The 22,089-nt window shown below is 44.5% G+C and overlaps 2 protein-coding genes across 2 annotated transcripts; one reads left to right on the top strand and one right to left on the bottom strand.

The window, feature by feature from the left end:
* Positions 1-570: 570 nt before the first annotated feature.
* On the top strand, positions 571-21,365 carry LOC124348858 (calsyntenin-1-like). The gene is made up of 15 exons (XM_046799201.1): positions 571-1,140; positions 9,837-10,006; positions 13,573-13,700; positions 14,307-14,515; positions 16,396-16,542; positions 16,657-16,829; positions 17,568-17,684; positions 18,123-18,285; positions 18,378-18,505; positions 18,721-18,898; positions 18,986-19,159; positions 19,226-19,899; positions 20,021-20,327; positions 20,410-20,585; positions 20,643-21,365. The coding sequence occupies exons 1-15, from the start codon at positions 1,062-1,064 to the stop codon at positions 20,838-20,840; spliced, it is 3,021 nt and encodes a 1,006-aa protein (XP_046655157.1). The 5' UTR covers positions 571-1,061; the 3' UTR covers positions 20,841-21,365.
* Positions 10,135-11,578, bottom strand: LOC124349044. The gene is made up of 5 exons (XM_046799539.1): positions 11,387-11,578; positions 11,203-11,265; positions 11,060-11,122; positions 10,735-10,948; positions 10,135-10,648 (listed from the first exon to the last, which is right to left on the bottom strand). Exons 1-5 carry the CDS (start codon positions 11,516-11,518, stop codon positions 10,173-10,175), a joined length of 948 nt encoding a protein of 315 aa, XP_046655495.1. The 5' UTR covers positions 11,519-11,578; the 3' UTR covers positions 10,135-10,172.
* Positions 21,366-22,089: the final 724 nt, after the last annotated feature.

Genomic DNA, 22,089 nt, shown 5'->3' with positions numbered 1-22,089 from the left:
TTATCAGCATCCAGCAACTCTCTTATTCCACCCGACTGATGTGTGTTGGGGATGACTCCTTTTCTGGCTCGGTTGAATAGGTTCGCATTTGCTAGTAATAAGAACAACCTTGGCACGAGTTGTTGCATGAGCGTGATCTTGCCGCCCATCTAGGTGCGTCCAGGTCCTTTTTTTTGTTTCCCCCCCAGATTTGAAGCTCGCTCACCTTTTGACTAAATTTGGTTTTATCACGATTGAGTCGAGGTCAAAGTCTTGCGAAACGACTTTTTAGCGAGATGATCCTTCTTATTTCTTTGACAACTTTTACCGTTTGAATTTCAGATATTCTGGCGCCATGGGTCATTTGAATAGTGTGCATTCCGAACGATTCGCATTTTATCACGAACCCGTCGTCGATCGAATGCACTCAACTGCGTTGGATCATTTTACATAAAAGGGGGGTGATGATATTTGATTTGGCCCGAGCGTTTAGTTCAGTTTTCGGGCGCTAGGTGTCGTCGTTGTTCCACCAGCAGGTGCAGCCCCTTCCTCCTTGGGGAAGTTAAAAACTTTTGGTTGGTGCAAGTCGAGTCTCATTACTGAGGCTGCTCTTGGACTCTTAGGTCGTCCACGCGCGTTACTCTTTTGCAGTTTTTTTTGTATTTTTTGGCAGCCGAGAATCGTTTTGTCTCTTTATATTTATTGCGCCATTTCGTTGGCAGACGGTTGTTATTACTTTGCAGTGTTTGTTTGTTTCGCTGTGCGTCCGATCTGTTTTTTTGTTATTTCGTCACCGGATATTTGGCTCCTCGTGGCAGCAGAAGAAGAAGAGAAAAAAGTGTGCTGGAAGAAATCAACGAGAAACGGCTGGTACATGTACGTTCACCTCTGCCCCATCGAGTGACTCTCTCACTCGCTGCTGCTGTTGGGAAATAGAAGCTAAAAAGGTGGGGGAGAGAGAAAAGAGACACACAAACAAAAATTCCCCAGAAAAACTTGTTTTTCCACTGTGACGCCGAGGAGGTTTTGCTCACATTTTCTTCACGTCTAGACCGAATATTCTTTCCAAAAGATTTTCCTTCATGGCTGGCTGGCCGACGCTCGTTGTTGTTGGTGTGGCCTTGGCTTTGTTCGCCGCAGTGTCGAATGCCGAAACTCAAGGTAAGATGACGAAAAAATATCCACCTCTTTTTTTCTCTCTTCTTTTTCTTCCATTTGTTTCTTGTGAACACCTGAAAAAACCGAACAGGTTTTCCTCGTGATTGCGTCACTCCACCAGGCGTTTCGGCTTAATACCTGGTGGTGGTGTCGTCTATCCACCGTTAGGCACCCCAGCAACAACAATTTCTTTCCCAAAAAACAAGAAACAAACAACCCAAAAAAGTCTCGTTTCATACACGTCCAATTCAATCAGACTGAAACGTTTGATGTAGCAATTCTTCTGGTTTTCTCTGTTGTGTTAACACGAGGATTATTATGTGCCCGAAAGCTTTTTTCTTTTTTTTAACAACAGACAAAAAACTTTTATTTTCTTTGAAAGGCCCTTTGATTTTTTGAGGTTTTTGCTGAGCAAAGTAATACGGTGCCAAGTAGATTCGATCACGTCTCGGCATCGAGACATTGGAGAGAGAGAAAGGAGCTTGTGAGTTGGAACACATGAGTCATGTCCGCCCCATACTTGGGATTGTTCAATACGACACTCCTACACGCCAAGAGAAAAAAAAAAAAAACGGTCATATATATTTGTGTAGAAAAATTCCTTTTTATACACACATTTATTAAAATACTTTGTCTGGTTTTCACCGGAATCACTGCCGCCCTAGCTGGAAACGAGTTCATTAGATCTTTGTGAATTTCTTTTGAAGCAGCCCTAAAAAGATTCCTTCTGATTGGCTGCTCGTTATTAATAAGCGAATTTTTTTCTCCCTCCTTTCTTTCTTTTTTCAATTTGAAAGAGTCTGAATTTCAAATGAGATGCTTCTGCGTCTTGGTTATTAGTTAGTTAGCGGAGTAGTAAGCAAGGCAGGTATAGTAGGTGGAGTTTTGTCGGGGGGCAATCGATATTTGTGAAAAGCCCCAGCTGTGCACCGAGCCAGATCTCATCATCAGTGTGTGTGTGTGTTCGTTTCCTCCCTAAAATCTCATGTGCGTGGGTTGTACATTTGAAATACACCCAAAACTGCCTGTCTTTGCCACCGACAATTTTTGTGTTTCCCTATGCGACGACGACTCCGCTGCAAATGCCCGGAAGGTCATTGGAAAATGACGGAAATGGGCAGGCAGCAGACCTACAGGGCAGCAGCTGCTACTTCTCAATTGAAACTAGAAGAACCTTTTTTTTACCTCCTGAGACAAGGAAAAAGAATAAAGAAGAAGGTGGGCAGATGTTGTTTGTCGGTGTCCAGCTGACCCCTCCGTCTGGGATTCTCAGCCCCCCTCCTATTAGAAGAACCCCTTCATAGTACCTATTTGGGGGCTTGTAAAAGAATACACCTTGATGACCCTGATTGAGGCTGTTTTACCGGTGCATGTACACTATAAATGAGGTCAAAGGTCCTACCGAGATTAATCCGCTTTGAAATGGAAAGAAGGGGGGCTTGGTCTTGTGATCCATCCGGGGGGGGGGGGGGGGGGGACGTCGTCGGATGCGCGGGCGTCCTGGTGAAACCTTTTTTTTTTTCCTTTTTTGGACGACAAGAAAAGCCAAAACGAAAAAGAAGATGGGTGGGTGGAGGAGACATGATAGGACAGGGGGGATACATGAAGGGGCTATCCTCCTTCCTCTCTGCTACGGTATATATATATATATGATGAGAGCTATGAAGATGGATCCGCTCCCGCTTCGTACATATATCCTTCTTCTTCCCTCACGAGTCACAAGACGGATCGTACATCTTCTAAAGTCATGATGATATTACAAAGGGTGGGGACTAGAGGGTCTAAGAGTTTTCTTTTTTCCTGGCCACGATCGATACGTACATGACCTGTTTTTTCTTCTTCCCCTAGTACCTTCTTACTGCTTCTTCCTCCTCACTACATCTTCTCTTATTATATTGTGAAAAAGATTGAGATAGACTGTGGAATGTGTCGGAGCTAGTGGAAATTGAATTGTTTCCCATCCGTCTCTCTCTCTCTCTGTGCGTGTGTGACTCTGCGCCTTTTGGATGGCTTATAGAATACTCACCATTTATGATGTTAGTACAACGACGACGAAGACTTAACTCCATTCCAGCTCTGACTACATTATAGCAGCCCGGCAGTGGACAGGGCTGGATGAAGCGAGACTCTCATCCGTTGGGGTTGTATACAAGTGTAAGAGTCTCCCCTGGAACATTCCACTTTCTTGTTGTTATCTACAGCGACACTGTCGGAATAGGCGGAGTGAGTCTTTATGGCTCGTTTCTCCTCGTCGTGGCATACAGTCTAGTATGTTGGCGACTTGATTATTTACCAACTATATAGTACTGATGCGACCAGCTCTTTTTCTTTAGTGTATTCTCTACCCACCCTCATTCGCTCTTCCTGTCGGATGCGACGTTTGCCAAGGCCTAAATTGCATTCGCTCAATACTCTCATTTAATTAGGCCTGGGATACTGTATAGCTGAGCAGTATATTAGCTTTGTTAATACATAGAGAGTCTTGCGTTGTCAGCGCTACGTATTGTATTACTTAACCATGACTACAAGGCCCAGTCCAAGTTGTGTGGATCAATCTCATCACGACGGTTCACCCCTCGGTTCACGTGGAAATAAACCTTTTCTTACCTTCGTTAAAAAAGAATTTCCCCCATTTTCCCGCCGTCACACAAATTCCTTTTCGTCTTTTCTATTTATTTTTATTATTTGTCGTCCTCACCACCATCACTACCAACCCGCCCCTTCAATTTCGGTTGTGGAATGCAATCAAAGCAAATCAACAGCGGGAGAGATGCCAGATTGATATTGCTCTGCGACCCAAACACAGCGGCTGAAAAATCTTTTGATGTGAGGAATCTTTTTTGACTTGGGGAATAAGAATGCCAGAGAGAGAAAGAGAGGTGCGATTGTGATCGGGTTACTGCTTCGTCCTCCTTCTTTCTTTTTCTCTCTCCCTTCCAGCTGAAGGAGAAGAGATGTGGATGAAAGTTGAGAGAGAAAGAAAGAAGGAAAAGAAAAAGAGCAAAACGGTTTCAGAGGGACTATGTGGGCCAAGAAGCCTCCGGGTTTCTCTCTCTCTCTCTCTCTTGCTGTTTCGTATATATAAATGTATTTATATACCCACACATACACTCTCTCTCGCTCTGGTGTCTCACGCTGGGTGACCTAGGTGGGTGGCTGCATGGGGTGAGGAGGAAAAGAAGAAACGGTCGCGTCACGATCCAACTCCAAGTCAGTCAACCGGGACCCTTTTTCTTTTCTTTCTTTTTGGAATGGTTTTCCGTGTGTGTCTATTTCTTTTTTTTCCTAGTCATTTGCTACAGATTTTGCCATTCCACCGACAAATTTTTGTGAGAGTCGAGATTTATTCATTTTTTTTTTTTTTTTAGTAGTAGTAGCCAACAGGAAGAAAAACGAGGGTTTTTCTTATGGTAAATGCGATGTAACATTTGTACGGGACACAGCATGTAACGCGCCCGTATAAATTCAGGATCTCATATCGAAAAAGAAAAACAGACGTTGGGAGAAAAAAAGAAAATGAGATGTTTGTGTGTGTGTTTTTTTCTTCTTCGTCGTCGTCTCCCTATTGAATGACGGCGATCATTATGCCGCTCACGTTCTCCTTTTGGATCCTAGACGGATGGATGATGATGATGATGAAGTTTATTATATATTTTCATGTCGGCTATAAAAATGACGGGATCGTGATCGGAATAAGCCACGAAATCCTTATCGATCCGCGTTATTATATTCCATTGTTCCAGTTTTTCAGACTTGTGGTCTTTCCGCTCTGCCCACGTAGGAAAATTCACAAGGGCCCAAAGTTTTCGTTTCATCTGTTTTCGTCGTTATGGATTTTATCATCACACACACACACAGATGGACCCTCTAACGTCTGTGTGTCATTTTCTCGTTGAAAGGCAGAAACGAGGTGGCGGTGGGTTAGCAGCTGTGTGCCATTCCTTTCTGCGCTTGTTGCTCTTCCAAGTTTCTCCCCCCACCGACGCCTTTGCCCCGCCAAGCCGCGTGAATCTATATTTACACGCCGACCGACCGACCGACCGACAGCGCTTTATTTTAAAAAAGGGCAAAAGAAATGCTGGACAAAATCGAATCGACTCGTTGATGGATTGCAGGTTTCTTTTTCATCCAGGAGTTCCTAGAAAAAGACGTTGACTTGCGTTCGTGAGGAGCCGTTTTGGGTGCGGTCAACCTATCTTTGGGCGGTAGATTTTTTGAAAATTGCGTAGTATACATAGGACTCGAATCTTTTTTTTGTTTTTTAAATTGTATTTCCCCGTTGGCTCCTCGTTGGTCTTGTCTCCTATTCTGTGTTTAGACTTGAGCCTATTAGAGAAGAGCTTAACCTTTAGGCTCTAGTGTTGTTTCCATACCGAAAAACTCTGGGAGTTATATACCCCCGAACAACTCGCTGCCTTCTCCCCAGAGGAGGAGAAGGAACAAGAAACTTTGTGACTCTCTTGAGCGGATAAAATAGGAGCGACTTTGTTGTTGTGACTATAGGAAAGGGGGGAGAATTTTTCAGCGGAGGGAACTGTGTCGAAGAAAAACGGCCTCTTGACTCATTCATCTTTCTTTAGTACAACCGCTGTAATCACACAGGCGTCGTAGTCAATCGTAAAAGACGAGTGGGGGGAGGGGGGAAAACGACAACGACGTCGTCGTTTTTATAGCGACCGGAGATTTTGATCCCCTATTTTTTTAATATTTCTTTTTTTTTTGGCTGCTGCTGCGGCTAATGCCGACACTGCTGTTGCCATAATATCCCGAATTTGATGCAATCATCGTTATCGTCATTATAATGTCCACTCGACGGAGCGTGTATAGCTCCTCGTTCGTATCATAGCGGAGGAGGAGAGCGGCACGACGACGTTGTCTGCTAATGAACGCGCCATCGCTCGCATAGAATGCACACACACACCCGTTCGAGTATCATGTCCCTCCTCTTCTTCTTCTTCTTCATCATCTTTTCTTCTCTTCAATTCAGTCTCATCCGCACCACTGGCTTTTGTGGAGAAAGACGACGATGATTTTCATCTTTTTTATCGTGTCCCGCTCGTGAACGATGAAGAAGAAAAAAAAAGCCACCGTCTATCTTTCTTTTTTTTTTCCCCCGACTTCTCATTCGTTTCATTGCCATTTTATTTTAAATATTCTTTTCCCGTTGGGATGAAATCACACAACGATTCCTCTTCTTCTTTCGTGACTCACGCCGATGCTGCCGATCGACAATCTCACAAACAGCTGTTTCTTCCTCTTTTTTTTTTTTTGTGTGTACAGTTGAGAGGATCTTTCGTGTTTGTGTTTTTTATAGGGTCCCTTAACGACTTGTTCAATGTCTCTCTCTCCACTTTTGCCTCCTCCTCCTTTTTCTCGACCATTTCAAATGCATTTTTATCGATTTCTCTCCACCGACGAAATTTATGCAACCCTCCTTCTTTCGGGGGGTGGTGGTGGTCTTGTTGTACCACAGAAAATCAGACAGCATATTCGACTAAACGTGTGCAGCATCCCAAAAGATCCCGCCTCATCTTTTCCCTTGGAACTGGAGAGAAAAACAAAAATTAGGAGCCCCAAGTTTTTTTTGGGAGGAATTGAGGTAAGAGCTCGGGAGAGATGAAATAATCAATACAGCAGCAGCAGAGAGACCGACGTCATTGACGGCGTGGCAAGCGTCGTCGGTCGTTTTCCACCTAATCGACACAAAGGTTTAAAGCTACTGGCCCCCGGGATGGAATGAAGGGAGGGACAGGGAGGAGGGTTTACGTAATGAGCTTGTCAGTAGCAGAAGTGCACACACACACAAGTTTTCTCCTCTTCTCCGTCTCTCACTGGTGGAGAGTCTCTCTAATACTTTGAATGTAATCTCCTCATTCTATCATCGTCTTCCTAATTAAAAGTTGAGTCGCTTGTATACAAATCGATGGTAATAGATGCTGGGAGGGGGGTAGTTATTCATTTGTTTTTTGATTGGGAAAAAAAAGAGATGAGTTTTCAAGTCGGTTGCGTCCTGTCGGTGTCCATTTTCGTCATCCTACCACCACTCATCCAATCACAAGATATTTGTTACCTGCCAGCGTATCTCTTGAAAACGAGCCCCCCTTTTCTCTCTCTTCTTTCTCCCTGGGATTATTATTATTCGGAACTAATTAAAAGTGGAGGTCGCTCGCTACGTTGGACAGTGAGCGCGTGTGTGCAGCCGTTTTGTCTTAACGGGGCGGGTGCGCGTGTCTCCGATGCATATTCCCTTGGATGACCCTTTAGTTGCCTTGGTGACGGTTTGTCTTGTTTACTTTATTCCGCTAGCTCCTTGCTGTTGTTGTGTGTGCCAGAGATAGACGACGACGGCGGCGGCCAACAATATGAAGACGGTGCCGTTGCCGTCACAAAGGCGTCCATCTTGAAAATCGACGGCAAGGCCACCAAGAGCAAAGAGAGCCAACAATTAAGTACATGGGCGCCCTATACATGTACCACCACTGCTGCTATACACTTGTGCTCCGTGTTTGATCAAGCGCGCACCACACACACGCTCCACGACTTGTCATCCACCACCTTTCAGTTGTGTGGTGGTGACGACGGAAACTTTTTTCTTCTTCTTCTTCTTTGCTCCATCGATCCGGTTGGTGGTTGATGCCGTCTGGGGGAGGTGGGGAATCGGGCCAGATATATCTTATAAATAAATAAAAGCAAAAATAAAAGTAGGAACAAGGATGCAGCCAACCGCCGCTGCCGCCACCGCCCCGACATGGTGAAAAACAAAGTCCTTTCAATAAATTATTACGGCATCCGCAGCAGCAGAGGGCTCATGAAAATGTTAAAACGGGAGGATTTTCTTGTATTCGAGATTATTCGGCGTTCGACTTACATTATATATACAATGGTCGTTTCGAGTTGTTGTTGTCGAAAGAAGCTAAAATGGGAAACGGTCATCAAACATTGACGGTGTGGACGTGCGTCTTGGGCTTTCCGTGCACTGGTCCGTAGGCGTGTCCTTGTTTGGGGCTGTTTTTCGTCTTTTTTTTTAGTTTGTTTGTTTCGGGTTCAATGAAAAGTTAAGTTTCAGGTTTTTCTCTCTCTGTTTGACGTCAGCAACGACGACGACGAGTGTACACGATTCTAATTCCAGGACGGATCGATTGCAAAGGACAGGCGAGCTACGTGTGTTTGTCGACACTGGCGTATTTATTCGTGTTTTCATGCGACAGAATCTTCCGTTTTTCTTCTTCTTCTTCTTCTCTTACGACATCACTCGATTAGCATTTTGATTTAACTTTAGAGGCAAGACTCGTTTCTTTGTGCTGGCGGCAAGGAGACACCTGAAACTGGAAATGGGAAGTTTCAAATGTCGACGGAGATTCTTTTTCATGTGCGCTCAGAGAGTATCCAAAAACTTCAAAAGGAGCCCAGAGACTCTCTCTTTTACTTGGGCTCTTTTTCTTACAGCTATTGAACTGGGGAATTAATCTAACTTCTTCTGGCAACTATTGTGAATAGGGGGGACAATTACAAGAGAGAGAGAGAGAAAGAAAGAAAAAGAGGGAAGCAGCAGCAGCACAGTCATCGTCAGAGTGGCTTTGATGCTATTGGCTAATGGAGGAGCTCTGACAGATTGGGACAGGCAAGTTAACAGCGCAGATGATTGCCGAAAATGTCATATCGATTTATTTGATACCTCGACAGGAGGAGCCCAGCAACTCTTGTGTGTGTGTGTGTCATCCTATTAGATGGGCAAATCTCTTGGCATTTGTCACGATAGTCGGCATTTTTCTAAAAGAAAAGAACTGGGGGGAAATGAAAGAATGGGTCCGTCGCTATTCTTCTTTTCATTTTCTCGAGTACCACCACTAACCACCGCTTACCACGACACTGCAATCTGCTAGCAGACGGTCCCTCAATTGTTAAAAGGAGAGCTGGAGGAAGTTGCCAGATCGGCACCACCGTTATATCACAAGTTGCGTCCCTTACACTCAGCCAACTTCTCCTTTTCTTTTGCGTGCTACTCTCTTTTTTTTTCGGGGGGTTGGGTCGGGAGCGGAGGGCAAGACTTGCCCCCCCCCTCCCTCCTCCCGAAGGGTGTCGTCAGTGTGCCGTCTTCGTGACGTGTGCGATTGAGTGCTGCACCTCCCCTGCGGACGATCGGCAATCGATCCGCAAAGCTCCTGATGGCATATACAGAAAACATAAAATAAAAATAAAAAAAAGGAAGTCTGAGGCATTTCCATCCACATTTTTCCCTCTCTCCGACACACACACACACGCAAACACACACACACACAATGTAGTATTATAAGGGCCGGAGGGTTGAGGGAGAGAGGAAGATCCAATATATTTTTCATCACGTCCTCTGTATGTCGGACGAAAATTGGAAATCCGGGATGAGTCGGGATTTTTCTTTTTCTTTCATTCCTCTCGCTCATTCTTCACTTTCCATCTAACTTCATCTGTGCAGCCTCGACGTCCTCTCATTTTTTTTTTATTATTATTTTCGCCATTCCAATAATAGAGAAATGCTGTCTAATACTCCCCCAGTGGATTTGCGCCATTTTTCAATTTCTTCTCCCGTCAAATCCTTTTTTTTTATGGGGGGTGATTTGTGATGATCTGCTTGTGTGTCTCTCATCAATTTCTTCCTATTTATCATTTTTCCTTTTTTATATTATTATATATGGATTATTATTATTATTATTATTTTCTAGTTCCCCGTTTGGATGGAGCCGGCAGAAGTGTCGGTGGGAACAGCGGCTACCATGGACTCGTCGACGAAGATAAACTGATTGTGGATGTGACACCGAAAATCAGGGCCAGTGGCGCTGAAATTTGCGCCTTCCGCATCGTCAACAAACATCACGGAGAGACCCCATTCGAGGTGAGTTTGGCTTCACTTTACCTAACCAAATATTCTTATCGTCTCGTATATTTATTTACCTTATCCGTCTTGTGCTGAGAGTTGTTGAGAGGGAAATGAAAACCCAAGGCGCACACATTTCGAGCGACTAGATTGAATTTGTGTATTGCAAGCGGAGTCGAATGATTTAGCCGGAAAGAGTCTCCTGTAGGAGCCAGCCGTTGAAATGAGTGTAACCGTTGCCGTTCATGTAAGCTCCCGGTGACATGCCGAAAATCTCCAGCCAAATTTGATCTCCCGCCTGTAAATTGAGCGTCGACGACAGGGAAAATGTTTCGTGCTGGCCTCCCTCGGCCGCTATCTCGTCGGAGAAAGCGTGAGCCAGTCCGATGCGGCTGCCGTTCACGTAGAGAACGATGTGGAAGTAGAGGAGCGTTGACGACGAGGCCGGAATGAAGGCAATTCCCGACGCCGAGAAAAAGTAATTGCCCGTCCGCGGCGCTGTGAAGACTCCCGATGTCGAATTCATGGCGCCTCCGACGTTGAGTTTTTCCTCGTCGAATGGAATCGGAACTTTGGTTTGATTGAAGTTGGCGCTCGTCTGGACGTAAAAGTAGGTCGGCGATGACTTGACATCGGCAAATCCAATCAACGTCTGTAAACCTGACAGTCAAATTGAATTCAACGGCGTTTGACTTGTTTCACTTTTTTTGAGTTTACGATGCATTTCATTTGATGTCTCAACTTACTCGGATCGTCTGGTTGTTTGGTAAAGTCGCAGTAAACGCTTTCGACCATTTCGGCTCCCATAACGGAATACAATCCGCTTAAAACGTGGCCTATTTGACTTAAATCTTGGCACGAAGTCGGCATGGCTTTAGGAGCGGCGGCTCCTGATTGATTGGCACGATCGACGCGATGGGCTTTTCCCTCCATTCGGGCGACTTTTTCAGCCAACGTTTCCTGTTTGACCCCAAAACAAAACCAAACAAAAGAGAATGAAAAAAGTAATGAAAGCTGCTACACACTAAAACGAAAGAGCCCTTTTTTTATTTTATTTTTTTTTTTACGTACATGTTGTTGTTTCAGGTCCTTGAATTGACTTTCCCTTTCGGCTGAAAGTTGCATCATTTCATTCTGCGGAGAGAGACACACAACAGGTCGAACCCAAATGACATTTTGAATAGCCAATAGAACGGGGAAATTCGATTTAGTACCTGCTGGAGTCTGAGAGCCGCCAATTGATTGTCTTTTTCAGCCAGACTTTGTTGCAGCTCAATCTACCGACAGGAGAAAATGGGTGGGAAAAAAATTTACATGTAAATTCAGAGTGAAAGGGTTTTCTAGAAAGTAAATTTGATGATGAATAAGGAAATGGTCTTCCTTGAGACATGCACTCACGTAGCCGTTGGTTAATTGCTGCAATCTGTGCTCCAAAGAAAGTCCATCAGTCACGGCAGTCGAGCAGGACGTCCAAACTAGGAGACTACCTAGTGCCACTAGGAAAAGTGTATCAGCGCTAGAGCGGGCCATCTTCTTCCAAAAGTGCCAGACTTGCCTGAACACAATAGACTGTTCTCTCCCACAGATGATGCATCACCGATTTATATACTTTTTCCTAGGCCTACACACACTTACACAATAGATCCCTGCTGCTGTTGACTAGATTAATCACGTCCTTATATAAAGAGAGTAAGAGATAAGAACGAAAAAATTGGGTGGGTCCATCCAAACTTTGACTGATGCTCTTTTTTCTCTCGCTATCTCTCCCCCATTTGATATATTTTTGTAGTTGGACTCTCTGCTGGGAGGTGTACGTACACTGCGCAGAGTGTGTAAAAATAACGTTTTTTATCGTTCAATCAACAACAGATGCCCTGACTGATAGACGGTCGTGCAGGCGGATATTTAGGGCAATGTGTAAGCATTGTATAACCGAAATGTCGAGGGGCCTATCAAAACTTCACCTCAGCATGTCGGCATCTATTCTTCTTGTTGTGACTGGCCAGAACTCGCCAGGGCCGTTGCATGTTTAGTGTTTACTCTTTGACGTACTCTACGTCGTCGTACCAACACAAAAGAGCATATAGACTCATCGCTGGGGTTCATTCGGTCTATACTGGCGTCTGCAAAGATTGTCGAGAGGAGGGATGATGGTTGATTACACGCCGAGATAATGTGAATATCCTTGTGACCGCTCTGGAAATAGCCGATGCGCTTTGGCGGTGGCGGCGGCGGCTTTTGCACACACACGAGGAATAATGGAATATAGGGTTGGGGGGGATCTGTCTACAGCAAAGAGAGCTGATGGCCGTGGTGATGATATCGATCCAACAAAATCTAACCTCCTCCTTCTCTACCCTATTCCTCCGCCCTTTCCTTTTCGCTTCTCCCATCAAGATGGCTGAATAGTGGTAGTCCTATGCTCCCCCCGTCTTTATACTTTGATGGCCGATGATATGAAATTGGCGTTATAGTTTTGGCTCATGAGGGACATGAGAGAGCAGAAGCCGTCGTCGTCGTCGGTCGTGTTGTTGTTGTTGTCGACGCAAAAGCCAAGAGCTCAGGGCCGCACCAGCTATAGACTAGGCGAGTAGTAGTAGAGAAATGTAATCAATAGTTGTTAAAGGAGAAGAGCGCTATAGCACGCGCGCACACGACGCCCCGGAGAAAAAAAAAAAACTGCGAAGAGAGAGCTCCATGGCGTCGTCGTCCTATTCAACTCCCGTGCAGTAGTAGCAGCAACTCTGCCTCGCTGCGCTTTATGAAATTTCTCCCTTTAACGCGCTCGTCTTATTTTATTTTTCTGGCCGTTTTCTTGTTGTCGGTTGGCCCTCCCCCACTCAATTGTGATGATGGGCACAAATGGATCCGACCGAATGCCTTTTGAATTTCCTGTTTGAAATGATGAGAACAAGATGGCGGACACACACACACACCAAAAAACGAAGTAGAATGAAAGTCGAGAAAAATAGGAAGAAGCTAGAGAAAAACAAGCCTTTTTCTTTCTCTCCTTTCCGGCCACCAAATCACACCCGAAAAAACTTCTTTGTTCCTTTTCAATATTGACTCTCTCTTTTTCTCTCTGTCTGCCTAACACTTTTGGCTTTACTCGTTCGATTTCCTTCGTTCGTTCGTTCCCTTTTTTTCTTTCTCCCCCTTTTTTTAGTTAGGAAGGGCTGGTTGTATAAATCGCATCCAATAGTGTTTGTTGGCTCAGCTCTTTTGCTGGAAATCCCATCACGATGGAGCTCTGCTGTCGGAGTCGATCGATACTCAGACATCAAATCGCTTCTCGACTCTTCTCGACTCGCTACTTTTCCCCAATTTTTTCTTTTTCTCTAGCTCTATCATTATTATTACGAGGCCGATTTTTCACTCTCTTGTAACTTTAGACGTGCCATCGACGTTTTATAGATCCACTGACGAGGTGGATTGACGAGCTCGACTGTTGTGTGTGTGTGTTTTCAATTTCGTTAGTTATAGACTATGTGTGTGTCTCGCTTTCTTCTTTCCATTTCGAAAATGAAATCGACATGTCATTTATTTGCTTGTTTGTTTGTGTGTTTCTTTTTTGTGCTCGACAGATTGTGGTGAAGGATCGAGAGAAGGGCGAAGCTGAACTGCGGGCCAAAAAGAGTCTCAATTGTGAGAAGAAGAAAAACTACAAGTTCGACATTGTTGCCGTTTCCTGCGCCGGAATCTCATCCGAAAAGTGAGTCAACTTCTTTCTCTCTCTTGTGTACACACATGTGCTCGTCTAAAGCAATTCGGCAACAACAACCAACCAACCAACAAGAGAGCCATTGAAAATTGGGTGGGAGGAAGATGAGAGTGAACTCGGATCTGGTGCAACAGCAGCTGAAAGTCGTGAAAGATATCTAGGGTCTGCTGTTCTTTTATTTTTTTATAATAATAAAAAAGAAAAAAGGAGTGAAAGATAGGAGAGATAAGAGTAGATGAAAAAAGGGCTATATACGGCAGTGCAGCAGCCGTCGAGTTGATCAAGTGCTCCAGATAATATTGCTGCTGGCCTCTGTATGCCAGCCAGAGCCTCTTTCTTTGCTCTTTGTTCAAGTGGATGGACGGGAGAAGAGGAGGATGACATGACAGGGCGGACGGACGGCGCATTGAATAGACAAAGGAGCCTCGGATATATACCGTATTACATTTATAATAAAAGCGGGAGGGCATAGACGTCTCTCTCTCTCTTGGTGGTGAATGGCCTTTTGTTTCCCAGCTTGTTTCTGATTGCCAGTCTCATTTTTCACGATGTGATTGGTTTGATTTTCAACTGTTTGTTTTTTTCATTTATCTGCAGCGCCACGGTCCACATCAGCGTCAATGACGTCAACGAGTACGCGCCGAAATTCAACCAGCCGTCGTACGTCGTCGATGTAGACGAAGGTCGTCCCGTCGATAAGATCCTCCAAGTGGAAGCCAACGACGCCGATTGTTCGGCCAAGTACGGCGACATTTGCCGCTACGACATCCTCAACAAAGATCAACCATTTGCCATCGACAACGAAGGTTTGCGCCTCGACTCGACTCGACTCTCTTCGATCTTTTTATGTTGGATCGACTCCTTCCCCGGTCCTTCTACTCTATAAAAGAAAGTCCCTCGTTTAATGTATGCTAACCTAACCCAGTTCCCTTCCGGCCTCGTGAACTTTGTATCTCGAACCTCCTTTTTTCGAGCCCCCCTCCCCCCCCCCCCCCCCCCCCCCAAAAAAAAGGAGCTCTAGGCTTTCTCCATCCGGTCGTCGTCGAGGGGAAAGAAGGATGTATCCAGCACACACAAGATACAGAGCCTAGGCAATCCATCGAAAATCCCATCCACTTTATAGTCTCTCACGACTCTTGTTCGACGAAACGTTTCATGACGAGAACCTTTGGTTACTATTACCATGCAGAAGCAGCACTTTTTTAGAGGAGGAGTGGAAAAAAAGAAAAAGAAGGAAGACGCCACCACCACCACCCTCTTTTTGATTCCGGCGGGGGTTGTGCGTCTATTACCGCAGCGTCGAAATATCTAAGTGCTTTTGCACTCTTCACTCTCGTCCTCTCTCCCGATAGTATCTATGCTGCGAGGAGGAGGAGGAGGAGGATAGATGGATTAATCACCTCACACCCATATCTTGGTTACAAGACACGAATAAATAGAGGGGAAAGAAGAGGGGGGAGAGATATGGGGATATGTGAAACTTGATACACCGTGAAGAGAGAAGTGGATGGCGAGGATCTGCTGTGTCTGATGTTGGTCTGTCATCCGGAATCGAAGCGCACAAAGGACAAGAACTAGCTGCAATTCGGAAAGGGCAAACATTTTAGCTATCCATATATTCAGTGCAAGGTTGTAGTAGTAGGTAGTAGTACTACAGTATTCATCCGATTTGCCCCCCACATTAAAGTGTGTCTGCCAACGGATAGAATATGATGAATTCCGTCCTACGCTGCAAGTCTCTCAATATGCACGGTCTATTATTCACGAGATCGAGTGGGCCACGCTCGACTTTCGACGATTATGCGGGCACCAGTTTTACCTCCCAGCAGGTGGGGTGGAAAAAGATGGCGCCGTCTGCGTCATTATAATTGATTTTGCTTTTTTTTTATTTTCAAATTATTTTTAGCTCAATTCTCGCATTTTTGAAGGAGAAGCAACTGAATTATGACGAGTGCTTAAAGTATTTAGATTTTCGCAACGGCGTTCGTGGAACCAACTTTTTTCGTCCCGTCCTTTCCTGATTTCCACCTTCTTCTTTTTTGCTGGGTCCATTTCGGTCGATTCACTCTATTTAACTCTGGGGTTTGATTTTCTATAGCAACTGGGAGGAGGTCCTACTGGAATCTGCAATTCCTGGCGCTCTTTGATGTTTGTGTGCACCAGTGCTCGCTCCTCTTGTCTCCTTTTTTTATTTTTTTCCTTCTTCCTCCTTAGGAGCCCATCCATTGAATAGAGTAGGCGGGCGGACTAGAGCTTTAGTTGCCATCTTGTTATCGCACAAAAGTTGGGCATGATGATGGTAAAAGCTCTTTCTACCCCCCCCCCCTTCTCTTTTGAGACTTTGAGTCTCTACACAGGATGAGGAGCTGATGCCATGGATATTTGGCATTCGATTTAATCCGGATCAAATTTCAAAAGAGATGGAGAGGGGGGGGGTGTGAGCTGAGTGAGATTTGCAATCAGCAAATCCTTTGCTAGTTTCTGCTCTCACGTCGGTGGATTTCAATAAATCCCGATCCCTTCCCCTCTTTTTCTAAGTCTTCCATTCAACTCTTTATCGAAAATGCTAAACAAACACGGACTTTTGATTTGCTTCTGAAAGGATGTCGATTGATTCTGTCCATATTTGGATTTTTTTTTTTTTCGTCTTGTTTGACCTTTGAATCATTGGACCTTGTTTGCACAGGTGTTATTCGTAACACGGAGCCGCTGGATTATGAAAAGAATCACAATCACATCCTCCAAGTTGTTGCCTTTGATTGCGGAATGAAACGCTCCGAACCGGTCCTTGTCAGCGTCAAAGTCAACCGCGTCTGCCGTCTCGGATGGACCGGTAAGTGTCACTTCCGATTTTCATTTTCTCTCGTTGCCATTGTCTTATTTTGTGCGCAACTTGATTTCACAAATCTGATTACTTATTTGTGTTGCTTCTTCTTTTTATTTTTAGGCATCAGCGAACGCGTCGAGTATGTTCCCGGCTCTGGTCGGCAGGATCTTTTCCCTGAGGCTCTGATCAACTTGTGCGATTTCCCTTGCCAGCCAGAATCCATCCAGGCACGTCTTACTTTGGCTTCCTCCCATCTGGGCAAGAACTGCGACCGCGATACCTACACCATCCAGGTAGATATACACACACAAAAACGCTAGAAAAATGCGTTTTTTTTTTCTTTTTCTCTCTTGAAAAAACAAACACGGAATGACGTCGATAAAATGTGTTGAATAAAACAAACGACGGTGGAAGAGTTACCCGATACCATTCCCCCTCTCCCTAACCCTGACGTACTCTTCGTGACTGCCCAGGTGGTGCACGCCCGGAACACGAGAATTCATTGTCTCCCTTTTCATCGCCTAGTAGTTTTAGCTCCGGTCTAATCTGGTTTGTGTTATCCTACACCATTTTGGGATGGAAACTTTTATTTTATTTTTCGAGGGATTGGGTTTTTTTTTCCTCTTCATTTTATTTATTTTTTTTATTTTCCCGCGGTTTCTTTTGTTTCATTCGTTTTTTTTTTTCTATCAAATTGGTTATTTTTTTATTTTTTTTTGTTCTTCCCTGTTAAAGCTCCTTGGATTGTCGTCTTCCGTTTTATTTGTTTAGTCTTCGTTTTATTTTATTATATTTCGTTGTGTGTATTTTGTTTTTGTGTGTCCATCCGGAATGGATCGATAAGACTAATCGAAGGAAATGGCCGTTCGTGATCCCAGTCGACTCGAGCGTTAGAGCTATTTGGTGTCCTACTCTATTCCATTTCCTTTTCAATCAAAGAATAACAGGGGAAAAGCAACTCGATTACCTATTTATTTATCTTTTCTCTCATTTTCTTTTTTTCGCGACTGGGAAACAAAAAAAACTCACAGAACCAAAGGAAATTGTGTGGAGCCAATAGCCGGGCCATCGATCTCCTGCCACCACCAGGACCAGGAGCCGAGTGGACTCGCGACCTGCCCGTCGACCAAGGACGCGAAGCTGATCAGGTACGTGCCCGTCTATTTTATCCACCACAAACTTATAGAAAGGAGAGCATCATTTGTTATTTGACTGGCCTTTCTCCTTTGCGCGAGTGCTGATTGCACTGCGGTCCAGTGACAGCAAGATTGGATTACATTGCCAGTAGGACGGATCTATTCGGTCCAATCACACTCGCCACGCGGCTCGGTTCCTGTTATTTGTTAATAATTCAATTTGATTATCGTTATTAGCAACTAATATGAGCAGTCCAGCAAATTAGCACTAGATGGAACTGGACTGGGTTGGGTGTGCTCGGGTTCTTGATTAGTCATGAGCATGATATTCCTAGTCACTCATTTGTTTCACTCTATTTAATTGGTTTGGATTGATATGATTTTGATTGTTACGTGTTTTTCGTCTCTTCACATTTGTCAACCAATCGACGACGACGACGACGACGCCAGGTTTTCGTGTTTGACGGTGCAACAGGCGTGACCGTGCCGCCGGAAGTGATGTCTCACAACCTGACGAGAAATTTCACCATGTCCGTGTGGCTCAAACACGATCATCACGCAGGACAGGACAAACACGTCAAAGAGCACATTCTCTGCAATGCGGATGATCACCGTAAGGAAACAAAATAAAAAATGAATAAATATTTGCCGTCCATTTTTTTATTTTTAAGACATTCGATTGATTTTTTCTTATTATTTCTACAGAAATGAACCGCCATCATTTCTCCCTGTTCATCCGCAACTGCCGACTCATTTTACTTCTGCGCCGTGAGTTTGGAGACGGCGATCTCAAAAGTTTCCGCCCGGCTGAATTCCGTTGGAAATTGCCCCAGGTGACTTTTGACTTTTGAATTGAACAAAGAGAAGGGAGAAACTTGATCCAATGTCTATCTATATATATACTGTATATGTACCCATTTCTCGTTTCTCTCTCTCTCAACCACCTACTGTATTTGCGTCTTCAGTTGTGGCTTTTTAATAACTTGCTGTGCTCCCAACAACAACAACAACAACTCTCCAAAGCTCATATGGACTTTTCCTCAATTAGGTTTGCGATGGCCAGTGGCATCACTACGCCGTGTCTATGGAGTTCCCCGAAGTTCAGCTCTACGTCGATGGCCGCCCTATGGTTGCCAGCAAGAATAACCCTGAAATTATTGACGATTGGCCGCTTCACAACAGTCACGGACTCAACACAACTCTGACGGTCGGAGCTTGCTGGCAAGGTAAGCCGACACGCGAAAAAACAAACTCACTGGACGTTGGCTCAATTTTTTTTTTTTTTTTTTTTCCTACTTTTCTTTGTTTGACAGGATCACAGAGTCGGATGCAACATTTTATGCACGGATCCATGGCTGGTCTGTCCATTCTGGCCGGCCAAACGGAACTCGACGAGGTCATTGCTTGTTTCCACAAATGCAAAGAAAACCTGGAAGCTCCTCCCATGGAACTCCTTCAACCCGGCATGGAAATCCTCAACAACAACGGTCTTTAACTTAGCCACAATACGTTGCTCTAGCTTGGCTCGACTCAACTTTGATTTGATTTTTCAGATTTGACTGAATTGACGCTGGAAGGCGAAAACAAAACCAACTTGGAAGTGCTTTTGCGCAAAGTTGCCTACGCCAATTTGAGGGACTTTCCTACACCTGGCCGCCGTCCACTTCGCCTCTACACAAACATTATCTGCTCTTCTGGCCGGACCCTCAAGATCCCCGTCATTGAGAGTGCCATCGTCGTCCAGGCCACTCCATTGCCTATTGTAACTGTCACCGGACTCTCGAGCTCTCACTACGGCTACGAATCGCTGCGTGGTGGCGTCCATCTTTTCCCCGATGCTCGCATCGAAGTCAGCAATGCCGACGCTGCCGCTGCCGCCGATCAGGACTCTTCGTCGGAGGAAGACGAGTCTTCCGAGGAGGAAGATTTGTTGATGAACATTGCCCAGCGCGTCGATTCGTGCACGGCTACAGTCTACCCGCCGTTGAATCCCGATCACGAGACGCTGACGTGGCCGCAGAACCTTCTGAACCAGTTTAAGATTGAGGCCAAATTCAGCCACGACGGTGTCACGTTGATGGGCAGCGAGTCGACAAACCACTACGAACAGATCCTGCATCAGCTGCAGTACAACAACCACAAACCTGCTTTCTACTTGACACGAGCCTTCAAATTGATCTGTTCGCAGATGAGCGGGCGCTTTGCCAGCAACGAACTTGTCCACACTGTAAGACTTTCTGTGTAGTTACATCTATTTATGCCTGACTGAATTCCGCCCGATGAGTGAACTCTGAATGAATGACTAATGTGACCGGTTTTTCTTTGTATTTTTGTTTGATTGTTTCCAGGTCACCGTCGATCACCCTCAAGCGTCATCATTTATTGATGGATCGACATCCACCCTAGTGGCTGCTTCGACAACTTCGGCTGCCTCATCCAGCTCGTCTGCTGGCCATTCGACCGAGCCGTCCACCAGCGCTCCGCAACCACCGAGCCAACAGATGTCGATGCACCAGAGCAAAACGGCAGCCCCGGCTCACGCCAAGATTGACCGGCACCACGTCGACATCCGTCCCGTTGGCCCAATCACCTCCATCTCGGATGTTTACATGGGAATGGGTGGCACCGTTCAGGGCCACCTGTCCAACGGCGCCAGTACGCGATTGTCTTTCTTCCTCCTCCTTCCCACTTCGGACGAGAGTTTAATTTCTCGTGTTCTTTTGATTGATGAATTCAGGCCACACCGTGACGATCATCGTGATGGTTTGCGCTGGTTTCCTCCTTTTGATGATCAGCCTGGGAGTGGTGCGCGTCCGTGCCGCTAGGCGCCGCGCCCAACAAGACGAGACGACAGCCGATACTGAAATGGCTTGGGACGACTCCGCTCTCACCATCACCGTTAACCCGATGGAGGTAAACAATGCACGCTACATGAAATGACGCAGAAAATTATTGACTAAACTTTTGCAGACGTTGGAGGCGGCCGAGAAGTCGACCATGACACGAACTTCGCTCCGTCATGACGATTCTGACTCTGAAGATGACAGTTGCCATGGCAACGATTCATCGGACGAAGACCCAGATGATGAAGATGATGACGACGATGACGACGGAGGAGTTTGCAAAGCCCGCGACCTCGAGTGGGACAATTCCACTTTGAGTATCTAAAAAAACAAAAAAACAAAAACAAAAAAAAAAACAGCAGACGCAGCTGATATCATTCTTTATTTGTTGTTTTTGTCTTAGTTTTTTCCTTTTTTTTTTTTACAATTTCTTACTTCTTTGTCGTCCAAAACCAATTCGCTCTCTATCTTTACCTTCTATGACAAACATTTTTTAAAAATTTCGGTTTCTAAACTAAAAGAAATAATCATTGACAAATTGACGGCTTCTAAATAGGCAAAAAAAATGGGAAAAAATCAATAATATTTACGGTATCGCGTATATATAACACAAAAAAAGACAGACAAATTAATTGCCGGATTGTTGTATCGTATACATTACCATGTCGATGTTCGTTTCCTCTCTCTATTTCTATTCAATTCTACTCTAATTTTCATCATTTTTATTTTTTTTTGTGTGTGTCTCATTTTCTACTCCTTGAAAAACGTGTAACAAGGCAATTAATAGTTGTTGTTCGTTTCCTGATGAAACATGAAAGACTACCGAAACACAGGAGACTCCATTTTTTCAGTTTCTTTGTTTTTTTCTTTGAATTTATTTGTTTATTTTACATTGCCTATTTTTCCTCAGTTTTAAAAATTGATTGAGCCTCCCCGCGCGAAAAAATGTTATTGATTGATTTATTTTTTTTTTCTTTTAGGATGGAGAATTGAAAGCAAATTAATTTTGTTTGACTTAGGATCGCAGTATCCGTTCTCTCTTTTATCGGCACATTTGCAACTTTGGCACAATGCGGGGCGGAGGTAATGTTATTGGGAGGAGGTTCTTGTGGACGTTAGGAAACCAATCATGAAGACGAAAAAAAAGATAGATGGTAAGAGTAAAAGATTTTACTTTTCCCCCGCCAATATAGTTGTATCCTTCTTTCCAAAATTCCTCGTTTTTAAGAGCTAGAGGCAAGAAATAGAAACGGGCCGTTATTGAAACACAGTCCAAGTTTTCTAAACATTCAACGAAAGAAGGAAGACAAACACGCAGTTATGTTTCTTTAATCGCGGGGGGATTTGTCGTTCATTATGTGGGATTGGGAGAAGAACGCGGAAGAAGGGAATGTGAACGTTTGAATTCTCCCTTATTAATTTTTATGTTACTCGGTTGTATGAGTGTGGTAGAGTGACGAACATTCCGTTTTTTTGGTTGAGTTATTTTTCTTTTATTTCTGTTCCCCAATATTCTTCGGTATTTATAATAATTATATATATATATATCACTGCTAAAAGCTAATAACCAATAT

This window comes from Daphnia pulicaria, chromosome 7 (assembly GCF_021234035.1).
Source record: "Daphnia pulicaria isolate SC F1-1A chromosome 7, SC_F0-13Bv2, whole genome shotgun sequence".
In the NCBI taxonomy this organism is placed as follows: Eukaryota; Metazoa; Arthropoda; class Branchiopoda; order Diplostraca; family Daphniidae; genus Daphnia; species Daphnia pulicaria.
This window is presented reverse-complemented; position numbering and strand designations above follow the sequence as displayed.